The 21,088-nt window shown below is 33.0% G+C and overlaps 1 protein-coding gene across 1 annotated transcript; it reads right to left on the reverse strand.

Annotated features, from left to right (window-relative positions):
* Window positions 1-2,778: 2,778 nt before the first annotated feature.
* On the reverse strand, window positions 2,779-11,298 carry LOC125649562 (uncharacterized). The gene is made up of 4 exons (XM_056145729.1): window positions 11,207-11,298; window positions 7,002-7,066; window positions 6,603-6,734; window positions 2,779-3,417 (listed from the first exon to the last, which is right to left on the reverse strand). Exons 1-4 carry the CDS (start codon window positions 11,296-11,298, stop codon window positions 3,143-3,145), a joined length of 564 nt encoding a protein of 187 aa, XP_056001704.1. The 3' UTR covers window positions 2,779-3,142.
* Between the last annotated feature and the right edge of the window lie 9,790 nt (window positions 11,299-21,088).

The following is a 21,088-nucleotide window of genomic DNA, read 5'->3' on the forward strand; positions in this document are numbered from 1 at the left end:
CGTTCTTGGCACACTGATTTTGACTGCGGATAACTCCGTTTACCTGATCAGGATATAGGGCTCACGGCGGGTGTGACCGATCAACAGGAGATGTTTACTCCTCCTAGGAACCTGATCCCACCTCTGATGTGTCCAGGGGTCCGTGTTTGCCCAACTATCTATTTTGTATTGCTTATAGGAGTTATGAGATTGATCACTGTTCGTTATCTTCACATTGCATAGAAAGTGATCCTCTCCAGAGTTTTGGCTACTTTACCATGGCTACTTATATGTTCATATTATTGATGACAGTTCCTCTTTAGTAGTTGTCATCCAAAAAAAAAAATTAAAAATCTCAAACATAAGTTTAATTTTCTTTTATTTAAGCAATCAGAATTGTAAGTACATGGTCAATTGTTTTATGCACTGTATAATTTTGACTATGACGTCGCATTGTTTGTTACTGAGAAAAAAAAACTATCTCTACAAAACGACCTCGGTACACAAAGAACACAAAATTTATTGGTAAATTTTAGTATGAGAATAAACAAAATTCTCTACTCCATTTTTTATCGCTATTTATGCGATAAAGTGACATCATTTGGAGAGTAACAAAAATATTGAGCAGATAATTATGTTTATTCTCATAACAATATTTTCTCAATATATTTTGTATTCTTTTCACGATGGTGTCTTAAGCTTTTCATTGGCATAGTTTGTTTCTCTCCGTAGTAAGCAATACACAATGTCATAATATGCCGTCATAGTCAAAATTACGCCGTGTGTGTCACATATCAGAATGTACTTATATGCACTTAAGCAGAACATGCACACGGGCAGTTTGAATGTAAATAATGCATTTCGGTAATGCTTACCTCTTCTAGGCACCTCATCCCACCTCTGGTATATCCAGGGGTCCATTTATTTGCCCATCTCTCTATTTTGTGTTGCTTACAGGAGTTATGAGATTGATTACTGTCCGTTGTCTTCCTTTTTTCACTATACCTGACAAACATGTTATGATGAGAAGAATAAGTTAAGGATAACTGAAATAAAATTAAATGAATTTTACTGTATATAACGCAATCGGTATAGGTGCATGTATATGAATGAACAATTCAAGCAAATGAACAGTGATCAATTTCATAAATCCGATACAATATACAAAATTAAGAGAATGGCCAACATAGATGGGATTGGGTGTCTAGGAGAAGAGAACATCTCTGGACCGGTAACACCCACCGTAAGTATCTATCTTGGTCAGATAAACGGAGTAATCCGTAGTCAAAATCAGTATGCAGTTAGTAACTTATTTACAATACTTGTGAATTAATGCCGTCTGATGTGAGAATGGCCAACACATATGGGAGAAGAGAACATCTCTGGACCGGTAACACCCACCGTAAGTATCTGCCTTGGTCAGTAATCCGTGGTCAAAATCAGTATGCAGTTAGTAACTGATTTATAATACTTGTCAATGAATGCCGTCTGATCTGTTTCATAATAATTATTAAACCCTTCGTCACATACTTTGACTACCGATTACTACGTTTATCTGATGAAGATATAAGTTTACGGTGGATATCACCTGTCAACAGAGCAAGTTTACCCCTCACAAACACCTGATCCCATCTCTGCTGTTTCAACAGGTCAGTGCGTACCCTACTTTCAATTTTGTATTATTTATGGGAATTATCATATTGATCATTGTTTGTTACCTTCACTTTTTCCTGTTAAATTTGTTTCCCAATAAATTCAATATATCTAGAATTCCATGAATTGGCCAATTGACATTTTACAAACTTTTTATCGCTTTAGAACTCTACATTGCGGAGCTGACAGAAAACATTATTTTCTATCATCCACATATTTTAGATGCAAAGTGAAAATACAGAGGTATTGAAAGGTATTAAGATTTCCTCATTACATGTAAATCAGGTGAACAATATTTGAAAGATGATTTTAACGAAAAACAAAGTATTGCTTCGAAACAAACTATTGTATTCACAAAATGCGAAAAATAAGGATATCTGGTCTAAATCATATTGTCATTATAATAGTATTTATAACGGACATCGGGATATGAAATAAAAATACTTTGATATAGCAAATATAACATGTGCAATGTATATATACAATCGTATTGAAAACATGTAATCCGAAGTTTTACCTGCTTAAGTAGTCCTCTACTGATTCAGTGCATCACACATCGTTTAATTATCCATGGCGTCTTTCCGTAAACTACTTAACCACAGTAATCACACGACAGTTCCCTCAAAACGTTTGTGTGACACCGATATATCCAAACCTACTCCAAATTTTATAAACTTCAGCGTCTGCTGAGAAACTGAAGCAAGCAACTTAATGCACAACAAAAAAACACTTCATTCCCGCGTATGAACGGCATATCAAGTATGTATATGGATATATCTTGCTGTACCACAAATAAAGCAGTAATTCTGACAGCAGTATAGAGAAATTCTTAGATCTACACATACTCCTTACATTGATGTAAGCGGATCTATAACTGAACTGCAACTACTACATAATAATGTCTGCTATATTTCGTTTTCCTTATAAATATTAATCAGTATTAAATTGATATGAATATGCTGAGATTATACATTGATCGTCACCAACGGGGAAAGTACACCTGATTGGATACATAGAGTGGTAATGAATGCACATCTTTTATGAAGTAGAGATGCTGAAAACAAAAAACTATATTAACTTGTATTTTCCCTGTGCGCTAAAGTATAAATCAGTTCATAGACTTGTTAAGATATGATTTAATTCCCATGTAATATTAAAAATACGTGGTTTTAGTTTTGTCATTTACATAAACATCAGCAGCATAAAGGATATCAAACTGTTATTCATATCCTTCAGTCCAAAACAGTTCACAGTGCTTGTGATACTTTGTACGTCAAAATACGATTCCTGCTTGTTCCTCTCTTTGCTATTGTAAACACTGTTTACATTAACCTGTCTGGTTTTATCCTTTGAAAGAACTTTCTCTTTGCCCACAGTGCTATAAAACATATTCTTCACATCCGGTTTCTTCTATCTCAGGGAAAGATGGATGTCCATTACTGATACATTGATTTGAACCTGTAATCTCGTTATCCTCGGGTAAAACTACAATATCCATGAACTCATTAATTTATGCGTAAGTGTCGTCTACTTCATGCGTTCTGCACGGCACTTTATTTGCATTCCTAAGACCTGAAAATTTCTTGTGTCTGTATAATTCTCTTATAACTATTAGTATCAGCACCAAGGATATTAGTGTCCCGGATGTTATTACGATTCCTGTAAAAATAACATCGAAGTGAAATTCAGACGTATTGTTACCATTTCCTTCACGCGTTGCATTTTCTGTAACTTTCACCGTAGACTCTGGGGACATGAAATGGTCCACTGTATTTGTCTCCGACTCTAAAAAAAAAAAACGATTGTCTTTCCTTCAATGTGAGGGTATGACACACCGCAGAACATTAATATAGTAGTTTAAAACAGATGTAATAATGTAGTCTTCTCCATTTTCGTCAAAATCTGCTATTTCCGGTAGAGTACCACTATTTCTAAAAGGTATGTCATTTTAGCGATGGATATCCAGATTTAAAAGAATGATGATACATGAATACCAATTCAGCTTGCAAAACTTGAAAGATTTTTACCACTATTTTTATTGCTTTTGAATATATATGAAAATGGAGTATTTTAAGTATTATTTTTTCTATGCAAAGCGTGCTTTGGGGATTATTTTCTATCGAAATTGCAAACAGCCAGATATGCATGTTCTCCTGGGAGATTTTTGCGATATTAGTATGTGACGCCATACGTGTCAATCATGGTGAAGCAAGCAAACATGGAAACATTGAAACAAGTTGTGAACATCACATACAGCAGGCTAATGATACACATTGTAGAAATTCAACAGTTATAAGTATCGTTTTATTGTGTTGTACAATATATAGCTGTAATAATCAATATAAAAAACTTTACTTTTACCAACGAGGCAAATCGGAGAATCTTTTTTAAACTTAAAACTATTTCAAACCAACGGAAAACCATCTTCAATGACGAGCCTATATATTACATTCTAACACATTTAATTCATTGTATCGACATTTGTTTACAAATCAATACGATCATTGTCCTTCAGAAAGTCATAGAGAATGACTTCGAGAACCCTTATAGCCTACCAGGTATTGTATTGAGGTAATCAAAGTCGCCGCGGGTCTGGTAGCCACAGGAACTTCTGTATATCATACATTTTTTATATCATATGTACCTTTAATTTCATATCTAACGATATATTCGTTTACTGACCACATGATTGAAATTATGAGTATTAACACCATGTGTAAAATGACTACATCATCTAACCCCGACTGAAAAAAAGTCGAAAAAACCTAGTTAATAATTGTCAAGAATTTTAAGATACAGCGGTTTTATTTAAAATAATGCTGCTTGTCAACGTAGTAAAATAAATGGAATATATAATGGGTGCCCCCTCCCCCCTTATTTCTTTATAGTAGCGAGAGAGACGATTATCAGGTTTAGGTTAAGACAAGAGGCCCCTTGTATTAAATGACAACTCCCCTCTCTCTCTCTCTCTCTCTCTCTCTCTCTCTCTCTCTCTCTCTCTCTCTCTCTCTCTTTCTTTTATAAATCTACTTTTGAGAAATCGATAGATTTTCAGATTGTTAGCAAGGATTTTAAAATCCAGTAGCGCCCCCTCCCCTCCTTGCAATAAAAATCATAAATTAAATCAATATCGGTAAATTGGCTGTTTTCTTCGGCACGTTGTAGGTTTATGCGCCTTCTCCAGTGTAACTGTTAGAGAATAATTGATTTTAATTACATCGGCTAATGCATGTTACACTCTATACAGTCCTCTAATGCTAAAAAAAAGAATATTATGAGTTACATTGGAACTCAAAATGTTTGCGAACGAAACATGTCATTCTATGATCAGAAATATATTTACATAAAATGTTCCACCCTTTCTGTGACCGGGATCTCCGTGTCCGTCAATGTCGTTGTAATATTGATCTTTTATGACGGAATTTCTCTTAGATTTAGTATGTCTGAATCTTGAATACTAGTTGTATTGGTGTCATCGATATCGAAATATTGACTATCCATCCTGTATAATTCATGACTAGAATATATTCACACACATACAAGTAGGCTATAGCTGTTGCACCAATTGACATGTATGACGTCATGATGAATCACGTGAATAGATAGCTCATTGGTGACGATTTGTGAAGAGGAATAATTGAATAATGCAGATAAAAAGCATGTTTGTATAAATTATTGGGAGTAATGAAACAGTAGAACAACAGAAACGTGCTTTATTAAGGTTACTCCCTCTGATTTTATTGCCTGTGCAGAATGTCATATCTAAAACATTACTTTTCAGCAAACCATATCAATAATGAATTTGACACTGAGCTCCCAATAAGTGATTGGTTCTCTCTCTCTCTCTCTCTCTCTCTCTCTCTCTCTCTCTCTCTCTCTCTCTCTCTCTATATATATATATATATATATATATATATATATATATATATATATATATCTCAATATCATAATCTGAAACTTGACTAAGCAAAGATACTGTTAATGTACAGCATATACTTTTTTAAGTTTACAATTAATTGGATCTCAACACTAGTGAAAATAATATGAAATTGAATTATATAGATAGATTGTTAAAGATTTCAAGATTATGGTCAATAAAGCAACAGTTGCAAATCACATTAAGAATTAGTGCATAGAATGGATGTTGACTAGCATAGCATATTTATAGAGATGAGGAAGGAATATTAGTAAACTGAAGCATAAACAATTTTGGTTCAAATCGATTTTAAATCAAAATAAAATCAAGTATGTAATATGATATTGATTGCCGGAAAATTTGTGAATTTCAATGATTTTTGTTTTATTAGTGTTGTGTATTATTTGCACTCATTGACATCTAGGACTTAGATTGTTCTAGACATCGATGGTTACTTCTTGTTGTATAGTACTTGCATGCAGTCACCTAGATTGTTCTAGAGCTTCATTTCATCTTCTTTAGTAGAAAAAATGACGTAATGGTTGCATCATTGTCTTTCAAGATTGTACTAGAAAATTCATTCTTACTATAAATACACTGTGAATTTTTATGATAGGAAAGCCCTGATTAGACAAGTTTTTTAGATTATTTTTATAACTGGGTACAATAATTTTAAAATTAACTATTTTGTGTGTGTAAATTCAGTTCGGCACAGATTTTCCATATCTATTGTTCAGCTACCGTAAGTTACCATTTTGCCATTCTTACAATTTTCTTTCAATTCTCAAATGTAAATAAATGCTATTAATTGTGTATTTGTCTTTTTGTCAGTAAAATTTTCTGCCCAATCAAGAGTTTGTTCTGACCAAAAAACAATGTCATTTTACCGTGAAGATCACTAATAGATTTTCTTTGTATCTTTCATTTTAAGTTTAAAATGACTTACTAAGTATTCGTATCTTAGATATTTTGCTCCTCGTTTCATTTATATCGCAAACAATTTGATGGATTTCATAACGTAACGTTTGTTGATTTGTTTCCTTTAAATATTCACCTGTAGCATCTCCACATCCATATATGTGATTACAGTTTGAACAATTGTCACAGTTCAGAGTGCATCTAATTCCATATCGTGGTGGCGGACATGGTCTGGAACAGTTCTTTCCGTAATACCCAGGGGGACACTCTACAATTCACGCATACTAAATATGACTAATATAACCTTTTTGAAATTAGACACTGCCTTATGTACGTACATCCACATGAATAAAAATATACATAATAATTACACCACCAATGAACATTCACGGAAATATTCATTCCGTAGCCACGTCATGCAAAACGCTATTTTACTCCACACAATTGAGCTATATAGAAGTTATGAGATTGATGACTTTTCAATATCTTCACATTTCATAAAACAAATTTATATAAATTAAACAAAGCAAATTACCTCTACACTCGTTCCCAACATTGTAGAAGTCTACGCAGTATTCTAGTGAACCGTCTACATTGACTCTGAAATATCACTATCTCACTAAACTAGGCCACAGAAATTATTTAAAACAATTCTACATTCATGTGACCAGATAGGAGTTGGCAAAATCATTGATTTATTTAGATTGATGTATGATATATATACATATTTCGAAAGTCTAAATTATATATGAACTCTCAATCACAGTTTTCAAAATAACTCTGTGTTCATTGATTTTTTTTATCAAGTGGATTGTGCGATTTATTTCCTTAATTTTTCACACACATTTTGTATATTTTTTAAAAAGTTTCATCACATCCTCATTAATACTACAATGTATTATATCGTTATAACTATTTTTTGTGTAATTAAAGTAAATTGCAATTTTCTGACGTTGATACATGATTCTGTTTATTTATATATTGCATCTTAAAAAGTCCAATGACCTCTATAACTTATTTGATCATTTACTAGCTTTAAAGCTAATAAATAAATACACTTTCTGTACTTTTATCAGATAATAATGTGAATATGAAGTTACCTTAAATACATGTATGTGCACTGTTAAAACTTTCTTACCCCTTTGAACAAATTCCGTCACCAGTCGCCCATATCAAAAGAAATGTGCTACACCAAACATACGCAGAAATAAGATTAATCATACTCGTTGTTTATAAACGACAAAAAAAAAAGGATTTAAAGTCCAAATTATATATTTCAGTATAACTCAGCTTGCAGAAAAAGCGTATATTTTTAACAGAACAATATTTGTATTAAAACTTCCTGTATGTAAAAGCTAAAATCAAAGTTCCTGCTTAAGGGGCGCCAGCATATATGAACCTTTGCAATTTCCAAATTGCCCTATAGTTGTTAATCCTTCTCTAACTCTTACACACGCTGACACACAAAATGTGTCTAACTACATGCGATGGGTGCAAATGCCTATCGGTGTGTTCATATATTGCCTAAGGAAATTTTATTAGATTTATGAGTTTTTGAGTTTCACTCGTATCGAAGAGGGAAATGTCATTTCATATTTGCAGTGCCTAGATATGTACCACGTTAAAGTTAATCCATTTACGTCTTCTTGTTCTTCGTCTTCTTTCAAATATAGTCCAACTGGATATATCATTACATGTGATGTTGATATAGTTGAAAATGAGGGTCTGAACTCGCTTATTCTAAAAGAACCTTAACTTAAAGAACACCGGTCCTTCATTTTAGTAAGATAACTTCATCTCTAATATGAAATGTGTTGAAGATTATGTCAGACGATGCGATGAATATGAAAAAGAACTTGATACTATCTTTGAAAGGATTGATATTATAACAGGAATATTAACATTCCGTATTAGATACATTAAAACAAAAATATGTACCACCTATCCTTCTGTGTTTACTAAACCAGAATAGATAGATTGCAGGAGGAATATGGTTTGGTTCCAGTGGACAAAGCCTCCAACAATATTGTCTTTGTAAGTCTCATTATTTCAACTGTATTTTAAACGAACTAACAGTACTTTTGCTATAACTGCCCTTTCAAAAGATGGAATTCTTTAATTCCATGCTTCAGTTTTAGATACATTTAATACCCCAGTCAATGGGATGGGTGATAATGCGTTACCATACCTATACTGGATTCCTAAACTTCACAAAAAACTAAGAAAAAGATACATTGCTGGATCAAGTAACTGTTCTACCAATCCCGATCTTTCCTCCTCACGAAAATATTAACTACTGTCAATGAGAAAATCCAGACGTATTGTGCCACAACATATAACAGAAGTGGTGTAAATCAAATGTAAATTATATATTCTAAAGAACAGTTAGTAAATTTGAAAGCACAAAACTTTTCTGAAATCAACAACATTAAAACGTATGACTTTTCAACGCTTTATACAAAGCTTCTTCAACAAACATGGATAGAGGCATGATTCATATCTAGTGATCAGTCATCCAAAAATTACTTTGTTAAACGCCACTCTGATTTCAAGCACAAATACTCTGAAGTTGAAACAAAAAATAAGATGTCCTTCATTGACAATATCTTCGTAGTATGTGGTGATCTGGTCTGTCAACAGTCTGTTGAAATTACCAAGGTTACGAATTCTGCTCCTTTCTTAGCTGACCTGGTTTTTCTTTTATTCTTATCAGGTAGAATTTATTCAAACCCTTCAACATGAAAAGAAAAAAAAAATCTGGCGGTGTTCTTCAACTCCACATTTAGATATCTCGGATAAGTTTTCTATATCAATAATGCTCATTTTCATACCTACGTCTGTTCGATATATACAAGTGAACTTGAACTAAAATACAAAGCAACATTTCCACATTTCCTTCATACTTGGATATTTTAATAAAGTTATATACTAAAAACTAACAACACAACATTATGACAAACTGGAGGATTTACATTTTCCATTGTCATCTTCCAATATTTATATAGAATATTACATTATCACCTGCATATGCCGTTTATGAGCGGTGGAGATAACGAACAGTAATCAATCTCATAACACCTATAAGCAATACAAAATAGAAAGTTGGGCAAACACGGACTTCTGGATATACCAGAGGTGGGATCAGGTGCCTAGGAGGAGTAAGCATCCCCTGTCGTCCGGTCACAACCGCTGTGTGCTTTACATCTTGATCAGGTAAACGGTGTTATCCATAGTCAAAATCACTTAGCCAAGAACAATCGGTATGAAGCAAGTCAGACAGCATTTAACCCAATGATAGGTTGTATTAACAAACTAGATCGTTATAACGACTTTAGAATTTGCGAAATGCAAACTTTAAATTAGAATGTTTAAACCCTTGCATCCCTTATATTTCTTAACTGATTCGATATGCAAGATAAGTTTCTACGTATAATCAGTTTTTAAACGAGACAGGCTACTGAAAATTATTAATGTTAAAGGAGTTTTAACGGTTTCGTTTAAAGTTGGCATTTCGAAAAATGTATGGTCATAATTAGATTTAATTACCAATATAACCTGAATTTGGTCAAATGCTGTCTGACATGTTTCATGTAAAACTTATACGGTACCAATTTTGATGCACCAGATGCACATTTCGACAAATAATTTCTCTTCAGTGATGCTCAACCGAAATGTTTGAAATCCGAAATAACTATGAAGTTCTAGAGTTATATATAGCCAAAAACAGCGTACCAAAAAGTGGAGCCAAATTCGTCCAAGATAGGAGCTCTGCATAAGGGAGATAATCCTTAATTTTGAAATGAATTTCTAAATTTTATAACAGCAATTAAGAGGGTGTCCATTATGATATCAGGCAGAGGTCGGCACATGCTATCTCTCAGATTTTCATGAAACTTTGTGCACAGGTTCTTACTGACCCCAATATGAAATTTGCCAAATAAAAATTTTCTATCATGTTTAGTATGGGTTCGACATGGAAAAACAACTTTGAGATAATTTTCGGTGCAAAAAGGTCACGAAATATTGGAAAAAAGTACTATGTTTGAACAGCTCTAAAATGTCATATAACTAAGAAATAGAGAAAAGCAATATTTTATATGTTAGATATACACTATATGCAATAACTAAGAGGGTTTTTGTGTGTATATTCATCCAATGAATGAATTTATTAATTGTTAAAATTGCACATATTTCACACCAATATATTTTACAAAATAATGATCAAAATTTAAGATCTCATAAAACCCAATACAATGTCTCAAAAGAAACAAATTATGTATAACCAGAAACTTGAAGAGGTGTATTTCAAGTTACAAAAATAAATTCAGTGGGAAAAGTAAGGTTTGATGGTGAAAAGTTGAACTGAAATCTCAAAATTTTCAATAAGTGCAAAAAGGTCAACTACTTAAATGAAGATTGTTGAACTTTATAAATAGAAATAAATATGAAGTAGATATAACCAATCAATGATTAAATGATTAAAATTCATGAAAAATTACTAGAACATATGAACATTCAGAAATAAATTTCATGTCTTTGTATACATTCTATATAATAAAGGCAAAAAAATGCCTATGTAATTCATTATATAACATTTTACAATGTTGATTTTTAGAGGTCATTTTCTGACACAGGATTTGAGATAATAGTCAATTAACACACATATATGAAGTTAAAATTATCAGTAAATCAAATTTTAATCAATTGCCTATCATGAAGAATCTTAATTCATTCACTCACATTACAAACTTGACATTGGCAGATCCCGAGGGGAGGGGGTTAAGAACACACCCTCTCCTTTTCTCTGGGCCATCTAGATACTTATTTAGCATTAACCAGAAATTTTTTGACTCTCTTGTAAAGCATTTCCCTTTGCATTCATGAAATAACATGCCATATTCCATTTTCTGCCTACACCAGATTGGCAGACTTGCTTTAATGCATGTTTACTCTGATGTTGAAATGTATACTGACCACTTCCAGATACACAAAATGTTTGTTGAATTTTACCCAGTGACGGAAAATGTTCATAAAGTATCTTTAACTGATGCATAAAAGGTTACATGTAACTAGCAATCAATAATAAATATATTTACTTTATCAATTCATCGGATATGACTTAATGCAGATTTCAGATCATTTTTCTGGGACCCCCCCCCCCTTTCAAATCACTGGATATGTCTCTGTTTAACAAATGACAATAAACAAATCATGTCTTAATGCCTGGTACTTAGTAGCATGGTTTGCAAAGAAAGAGCTAGTGCATATTTCTGACATTTGTTACAAACAAACTTTTGCCCTAGAAATTATGAAAATTGGCACTGAATTTATATTGATACATGTATATTAACAATTGATACATTTCGCAGTATGGAATCTGTATTTTGTCACCCCACCACTCTCTTCTAATTTATGTCTAATGCCATAGCAGTGTTTCTTTTGAATATTGGTTCACAAACAGGAATAAAATTTGTCACTTCAAAAATTGAAATATGCTGCAACCATAGAGTTTAAGTAGTGGTCATCATTTGATTATCTTTGTCAGCTGCAAAGTGTTTCTGTGAAATAACTGTCAACAGATCTAGATTGAAGTGGAGCTATGAGTTCTGCAATTCCCCTTATAACTTCACAAGTCTTTTGTCTGTAGTAATTCTGTGTTATCTCCAAAACCTCTCCCTATCTTGGACTCAGCTGAGATCTAAATAACAACAGTTGTGTAAATTAATGGAAATAAAATGATGAACATGTTTAAATAGCACTGTAAGCAATGCACTAAGAAAGTCAAGATCATATGTTTGATATAGTCACAAGGTCATAGGTCATGATATAAAATAAATTCTGGTCATTAGGCATTTCATGTGAAACAAACTAACCCAATACCTTATCACTCAAGATATAACAGATCTGGTAATAATGAATGTTTTTCAAAAGTAGGTCAACATGGTCAAAGTCAGAAGTTCAAAGGTAAAGCTCTTTTCATTAGTAATCTATAATATGTGAAATCTATATTAAAGCCCAATCCAAAGTGGCTGAGAAACTATATACCAATTTAAAGTTTTTGAAAATCATGCTATTTTAAAGACTAAGGTCATGTACTAAATTAAAAGTCTGGTAATAAAGAATATACACATTTTGTATATCTTTATGTAAAATATCAATATAATAAAATCTGGGTTAAACTTCAAAACCAAGGTCACATTATCAAACAGCATGGTATCAAATGAAAGTTCTTGCCATAAGATATCTAAATACTAAACATGAAAGGCTAGACTACCTTATATATAGTTCAGGAGAATTGCCTACTGTAGGTTATATTTTGTTAAAAGTAGGCCAAACACAAAAGTAAAAAAAAAATCAATATCAAAAGAAATGTCTTATTATAAGGAATAAAAATATGAAATATGAGAGCCTTATTACTAACATGAGCAAGTTCCAGACAGACATTGGTTCTGGAGAAGATGAAAATGGGAAAAATTATTACCACAATGATGACAACAGAATCCAGACAAATGTTTATGAGAAAAGCTCTCTTGAGCCTTCAGCTCAGGTGAGCTAAAAAAAAATAAAACTATATATTCATTGATTCAAAAATTAAACCACATTCTGATTTCAAAACATCACCTCTGACTTATATATATATACAAGCTAGTATTTGAAATTATCTAAACAAGAATTGTCTGAAGAGAGTTTAAAACTTGTCAAGTGGGTTAAAATCTTTGATAACAGTCATGAATTAAAAATGCATGTATGTGTTGTGTGTGGCATGGTGTCATCACATAAAACTTCAATATGAAGGTCAAGGTCGTAAGGTAAAAATGTTACTATCATATGACATAAGGAACACACATTTCTGAAATATCCAACCCCCATCTCTAACCATTCTTATGTTATTGTCAAAGTTAAAGTTTTTATATTCTACATGTATGTCTGTCAAGTGAGTTAAAACAAAAGGATTGTGACATCATAACATTGGATGCCTTTGGTCAGGATTTGTCTCAAGAAATATACATGTCAAATGTGGAATTAAGCTCTTATCTGTAATAGTTCTAAACTTACATAATTTATGAATTATGACAATATGACAAGGTCATATGTACCATGTTCTGAATTTAAAATCTTTTGATTGAAATAAATAAATATACTCACTGATAGTATGATAATTGGCTTGCAGTAGGGGTGATTTGACTGTAATTATTTTCCAAATCTGTAATGAAATGGGCGTCGTATTCATTATCAAGCTTTGGTAATTGGTATATACATGTATGTCACACTAATACACTTTAGTACCTGTGTGCATGCAAATAAATTACCAGATTTTGTGTCATGTTAAACCATCTGAATTTTATAATCCATTCAGCTTAAATTTAGAGAAATTAATGATATACATCAACCTTTAACACACACCCCCACCCCCATAATGGTTCTTATAGTTGCATAATTACATGAATAAATATATATCATTATTTTCTTAATATTTATTATTCGGTTTTTGTCACATACATACATGTACATATACTACCCTTTCACACTGATTCATTCATCTTTTAATAGTTATTAAATCTAGGAATCCAAAAAACAAACACATGTGAAAAGTAGCTAGTAAAAAAAAATCAGTCAAAAATAATCTGATGTAATTTTAATATATATTATTTCTTATGCATGCATGCTGATATGTACATAGCTTGCAGGACAATAAACATTTTTATAAACACTGATTGAACTTTTCACCACTTTCATCTTGTTTTTGTGTGATTCTATTGTTTCTTAATTCAATGATTTGTGGATAAACATTGTGTTGTAGTACATATTTTAAAAATCCCTACATTAACCCCCCCCTTCCAGATTGATTTACTGTTTTTTTTACTGTGGGGATTTATCATTTTAATCATTATTATTTTAAAAAGAATCATTTCATCAAATGAATTGTTTGCATTGACACATCATGAGAACTTGCATCAAAATTGTCTAGCAATCAAAGACAGTTTTCAAAGAAAAATAACAGAGAAAATTCGACATTTATACTTACCACTTCCAGCGGGAACAAATATTTCCCTTGAAACATTGAATTTTACTGCTCTGTCTGCTTTACACTTTCCTTTGTGTAGTAGATAACCATAGGCGTAACTTGGGTTCGAATATTACCGAGGCAGGGAGTCTGGGGGGCGCCGCCCCCCAGAAGCTATCGACATTTTAACAACGTAAAAGGTGGGTTTTTTTTACCGAGGCAGGTGCCTCGGTTGTCTCAATGGAAGCTACGCCACTGATAACTACATTTGGTGGTGTTTGCCTCCAGTAAATCCCCCAAAAATAGCAATGACCTCGGCATACTAGTAAGCATCTGCACCGTGCACGATAGTTTAAACAGTTAAACTTTTACGTCGAATTCGAAGTACCCCGATCTGTACAGCAGGGGGTCAATCTCGGTTGAATATTACACGCAGTTCCAACTTTAAAATATCTTGAATATCCACTTATGTATTTTGAACAATTATTAAGGGTTGACAAGTCCCTAAAATAAGGACCACTCCTAGAAAAACTTCACGTTTCTATCACTTGTCAGCCGTATCTGTTTACCCACGAAACTTTGATAAGGTCCGGGCTGAATATTTATTTTTCACCATCAAATTAAAAAAGAAATTAATTCCACGTTTACACTTGATAAAAAATATCGAGATAAGTGAAAAATGTTCTAAATAAATACTGTTTTCTTCGAAAATTACAATTTATACAAGTTTCGGATCATTTAACATTTTTTACGCCAAGGAAGGTAACTCAAATTACTGGCTTTTTGGCTACTTCTGTCAGTAAATGCTCAACAACAGCATTGTTTCCCAGCAATTTTATTGTTTCATCTTAATTATTAAGGGATTTCCTTCAAATATTGTTTATACTTTCTGGACCAATTTTATTGTATTGGGTATTATTTAACTTTACAAAATGATCATTTTCTATAGATTATATAGTGTCCTCGAATTTATGAAATAGGCCAAGTTTTGGCATCTAACAATGTTTTTTGTGAAATTCACTTTACATACGATAAAATTGGCGTATGACCTTAACGTTTATTGGGTATGAATAAAATTTTGGGGAATTGCATGTGCCAGCAGTATTATAGCTACTGCCTGATATCTCCGTGGACGGCCTTTTAAATATACATCCGTATTTTCAAGCTAGTAACGAAGTACTTAGCTACTGGGCTATAGAGACCCTCGGGAACTAACAGTCCACCAGCAGAGGAGTCGACCCAATGGTCATAATGTAAAACTTATACGGTACCAATTTTGATGCACCAGATGCGCATTTCGACAAATAATGTCTCTTCAGTGATGCTCATGTCAATTCTTAAGTTATTCACACATACTGATTTTGACTAAGGGTTATTATCTATGGGGATTATAAGATTGAAAAATGTTCGTTATTTTCACCTTTTCATCAATGAATGAATTACAAACGTTCTGTAGGCGTCAAAGAAACTGTATCATGTTTGTTTCGGTTGTCTATGGTCGTTATAACGATTTCATTAACCAAATACAACCAGTCATTAGGTCAAATCCTGTCTGACGTGTTTCTTACAACTTGTTCGATCGTTTTTCATATGCTGATTTTGTCTAGAGATTATCATTTATAGGAATTATGTTACTGATCACTGTTCGTTATTTTAACTTTTTGACAAATGAATAAATTTCTAACTTTCTGTATGTGTTGCAAAACCTGTACAATGATTGTTCAACGCATGCGAATATTCGGTTCTCATTTAATCAGCTGTTTGATTCCACTGTCCAGAGTATCTACCTTTTCATATTTAGCCCATGGTCAGGAAGACTCTTTGACAGAATTAAAGCATCGAGTGAACATCAACTCAAACAAAATAAGCAAATTAATCTTTTACCATAGTCAATGTTTTCTTATTCAATAAACGATGTGGTCCATACTTTGCAGATGTGATGATCCAGTACAAGCACACATTATATTTTTCATTTCATAAAGATATAATGTGTAAATACATAAAACTGTTTCTTTAACGTTATCTACACGTGCTATCATTATAGTGTAACGTTAACGATAAGTTGATTCAGTCTTGTCATTTACATAAATATTGTCAAAACATTCATCTTCATCATCTACATCTGAACAATTCAGTGTGGTTGATTTCAGGTAATTTTGCAGGTCAAAAGATGGGCAGTGAGTCTTCCCATTGCAGTTTTGAACGATGTCCACCAATGCATGTCCATAAAGATTTTCATTGTTTACTGTCTCTCTTTTTTCTTTTGAAGTCCCGTCCATTTGAAATTTGATGCTTCTTTTAGATGCCATTTCCTGTTTTCCATCGTCTTTGACTTTATCTTTACATAGATATTTCTCTTTACACACAATCCTATAAACATCTTCTCCATATCTGTCTTCCCCCATCTCAGTTAAAGGTGTATGTCCGTTCCCGATGCATTCTTTTGAACCTGTGATATCATCATCCTCGGTGAAACCTTCGATAACGATAACTTCGTTAATTTCTGTGTAAATGTATTTCATGAGTTCTGCACGATACATCATTCATAGAGTGAAGTCCTAAACATTTGCGATACCTGCATACTTCCCGTATGATCATTAGTATTAAACCCAGACTTATCAGAGCCCGAATGTTTTTACTATTGTTATAGGATGCATATCGACTCCAGAAGAAGCATCGTTACAAAATCCCTTTTGCGTTGTCTTTTCTTTGACTTTCACTATGGACGCTGAGGACGTGAACCTTGCCTCTAAAACAGATTCCAATAACTTTATTGTGTGGGTAAAAACAACACAATACTTTAAATGTCGATATTATGCAGTACTTTGGATTAGGTGTAATAATATAGCCCTCTCTCATTTTTAGGGGTGTCACACTATCATCAGGTGGGGGGGGGGGGTGGTAAAATATGGCTCGTACAGTTATGTTTTAAGAAATTTGAAAAAAGGTCGATCCTCCAATTACATTATACCTAGGTAGGTGGAATATTCATTCACATTCATAGACCAATATTTAATATCCATAGCAAAATTTGCAAGATGTTTTCAAATATCTGTACCTTCAATCAGATTGAGATTGATGACTTATCGCATAATCTAGATATTTCATATGAAGTATGAACTTCAAAATACCATCCCTGTTGCATTGACATATCTGCAAAGCGAATGAATGAAAAGGTGAAGATAACGAACAGTGATCAATCTCACATTTCCTATAAAGAATACGAAATTAAAATTAAGGCAAACACGGACCTTGGACACACCAGAAGTTGGACGATATAGCTAGAAGTAAGCATTACCAGTTTAATAATGAAAGGATGCATCCATTTAACGTCCGAAATCAAGATCCGATAATTTACATAAAAAATATTTGCTATATCATTTTGCCTTATCATTTCCTTCAACACCTGATATTCAAATTTAGGTTTAATCCCATACCAAAATTAAGTATTCGTCTGATTAATATACATATGTAGCAAAATATGTTATTTACATAGACTTTAGGGCAAACACCTGTTTTACAAGCCTGTACAACATATGACTTCATTGTTTCAATTTGTCGTAGATGTTGTCACTAAAATTGGTTATCATAATCATCCACATTCATAAAAGGTGAAGGTAACTAACGAACAGTTATCAATCTCATAACTCCTCTAAGCAATACAAATAAGACGGGTAAACGCGGACCCCTGGACATACCAAGGATCCGTGTTTGCCTAGCTCTCTATTTTGTATTGCTTATAAGAGTTATGATATTGATCACTGTTTGTTATCTTTACCTTTCATGATGTTACTATGCTGATGTATTCATATTGATCAGATGTTCGATGGTAGACTTCTCCTTTAAATAATACAATGAAATACTGGCGGGAAGGGATTTTGCACTGAAGAATACGTTCTATATTAAATATTCCATAATACGTATATAATGAGGATCTCTTTTAACAACAACTACTAGCTTTTAACTAAGACATGACGGTGATCGGATTTAAAAGGGGCGAAATTGAGAATTAAAAATGACACTTTAGGAAAATTAATCTGTATAAGCTTTTACTATGGGGTCTACGCAGGTTGAAGAGTTTGTGTGATTGAAGAAAATAAATACGGTGATAATATTGTTCATTCCTTTAATTTTCCTGACAGTGGAGTGGCTTTGAATTCTTAGTATAGTTTGCTAAGTTTGAATTTATAAACCTCAAAACCAGAGGAAGCATAATGTCAAACCATGTCTTTGAACACGTGAAAATCGGAAATACCGTCCCCACATCGATGATCCAACATTATTTTACAACAGTATAACTATACCAAAAAGAACGTAATGAAGCCTCTACCTGTGTTATTTGAACAACCATATACATAATCACAGTCTAGAACTGAACAGTCACAAGTTAAACTGCAAAGGGATCCGTAGGAGAGACCGGAACATCTGGTCTTACAATTTAATCCAAAATAGCCTGGGAGACAATATATCAGATAAATGGCATAGGTTTACGCAAGTCAACATGTTTACGCAAGTCAACCTAAATGGATTCGTTTTCTTTATCATCAATACACAAAGTACATGAAACTTACTTTCACAAACGCCGCTCACTTCAACAAAGTTATAACAGCATTGTATGCTTCCATTAGTATCAGATCTAAATGGAAATAGTCGTGAAATATAAAAGTCATTAACGTTCATCATCATAGGTAAAAGGTTCTGATATTTCTAACAGAGTGATACAAATAACTTGCCCCACAACACAGGAATTCAGTGTTTTAATCATAGACATGATTACTACAATTCTCCCATAAATTGATAAATACTTAAATAAATAAAGCCAGAACTTCATTGTGGTTCTGAAGGATAGCTTTACTGTTTTCTAATGAATTATTTTTTCCCCCAACTTTTGCACATTTCAGGGAAGTAATTACTTACGTCCTGCTTTCGAAATGTCACTAGTTTTCTAAACTTGCAGATTCAGGATGATATTTTTAGTTCGAATTTAGTTATCGCTTCACGAGCAAATTGAGGAAGGTCCTTATGGCATCTCCTATATACCGACTCCAATGTATATAAAAACATGTGAAAAACAAGTGTAAAATTCAAGTATATTTAAATTATGTTCGAGGTTTGGTCATTCTCTCACCAGAGGTCGCATTATGCAATCATTTACACCACAGACAAGCTTGGAATCACATGGCAATATAATCACATGATATAAACAGTCATTCTCGTTTCCATTTCCTTTAAAATCTCTAGAAACATGTGATACATCAGGATTTTTTCTTAGCCCATTGGAACTTTTTACAGTACATCTTTACCATTTAGGTGTTTGTCTCTTGTTTTAAAAGTGTTGATCCTATTTTTACGGCCTTTTTTACTTTGGATTCCATGTTTACATCAAATATCCACCACACGAATGTCCTACATTCATACGCATAATACGAAGTAGTTTCTAAAGGATAAAAAAAGCGATTTCAAACAATTCCTAGTAAGCATCAATTTAATTGCACCAAAGCATTTCATCATATGACTAAGTATTTAGTCCAAAACATAAATGTTGGATATTAGAAACTTTTACAAGGTTTCTGTAAATTGAGCATTGAGAGAGGTATAGTGCTAGTATCGCACGCAATTCTGGGTAGAGAATGAGGCATGATATCTATGATGATTACCATTCAATCATCAGTTTATGAAAACGATTTTAAAAGGGACTACGTACTTTCAAATAGAAACGAGGGAAACCTGAAATTGAGATAGCACCTGCAGCATTTCCTATTTATGAAATGAATCAATATCCTCTAATTTCAAGACGAAATGAAACGGTCACAACAAATGCAAGGATTAATTTTCTCATGAAGAGCTCCTAGTGGCTCATCGATCAATCTGCAACCACTATCACATCACTACATGAATATACATGTATGTGATTGATTCTTAAGAAAAAGAGATTATAAGAATTTCACTCAACTTTAAATCCTAATGTGAAATTCCCGATGATAGTTTCGACTTAAGAATTTTCAAGAAATCCAGGCTAGTTGCATTGCACTGGATACATGTTCTATGTGTGCTAAATACGACGAGCTTAATCAGATTGGCTTTCCCGCAACATGACACGCAACAAAAATGACATTGGCATCAACGACTGATACTGTGTTTCCACTTATTAAAGAACTATATCTTGTTGTGGCCTTCAATTCAACATTTAGATACATCGACGACGTTTTATCTATTACCAATAATAATTTGCATTCATGTGTCGATTCGATATATCCCAGTAAACTCGAAATAAACTACACCACAGAGTCCTCCAAATCTGCTTGGTACTTAGATATTTTGTTTATTTTATTCAAAATAAATATCAACGGCATACTAACAAAGCAACTTTATGACAAACGGGATGCTTTCAACTTCTCCATCGTCAACTTTCCATATCTATGTAACAATAATTCATTATCACCTTCAAATAGTATGTATAGATAGTGTTTTTATCTCTCACATGATTCGATACACAAGAGCTTGTTCTGCATATGGTCAGTTTTTAAATCGTGGCTCGGATTGTGAGAAATAAGTTGATAGTGCAGGGGTTTCAACAGTCTCGTTTAAAGCCAGCATTTTGCAAATTATATGGTCGT

This window comes from Ostrea edulis, chromosome 7, assembly GCF_947568905.1.
Source record: "Ostrea edulis chromosome 7, xbOstEdul1.1, whole genome shotgun sequence".
NCBI lineage: Eukaryota > Metazoa > Mollusca > Bivalvia > Ostreida > Ostreidae > Ostrea > Ostrea edulis.

Excerpts from the sequence above, each read along its gene's own strand:
- LOC125649562 (XM_056145729.1), bottom strand. The coding sequence starts at position 11,298 with ATGCTAAATAAGTATCTAGATGGCCCAGAGAAAAGGAGAGGGTGTGTT. Across the intron at positions 6,735-7,001 it reads TGTTGGGAACGAGTGTAGAG|AGTGTCCCCCTGGGTATTAC; the intron begins GTAATTTGCTTT and ends CGTGAATTGTAG. Across the intron at positions 3,418-6,602 it reads TGGATGTGGAGATGCTACAG|AGTCGGAGACAAATACAGTG; the intron begins GTGAATATTTAA and ends TTTTTTTTTTAG.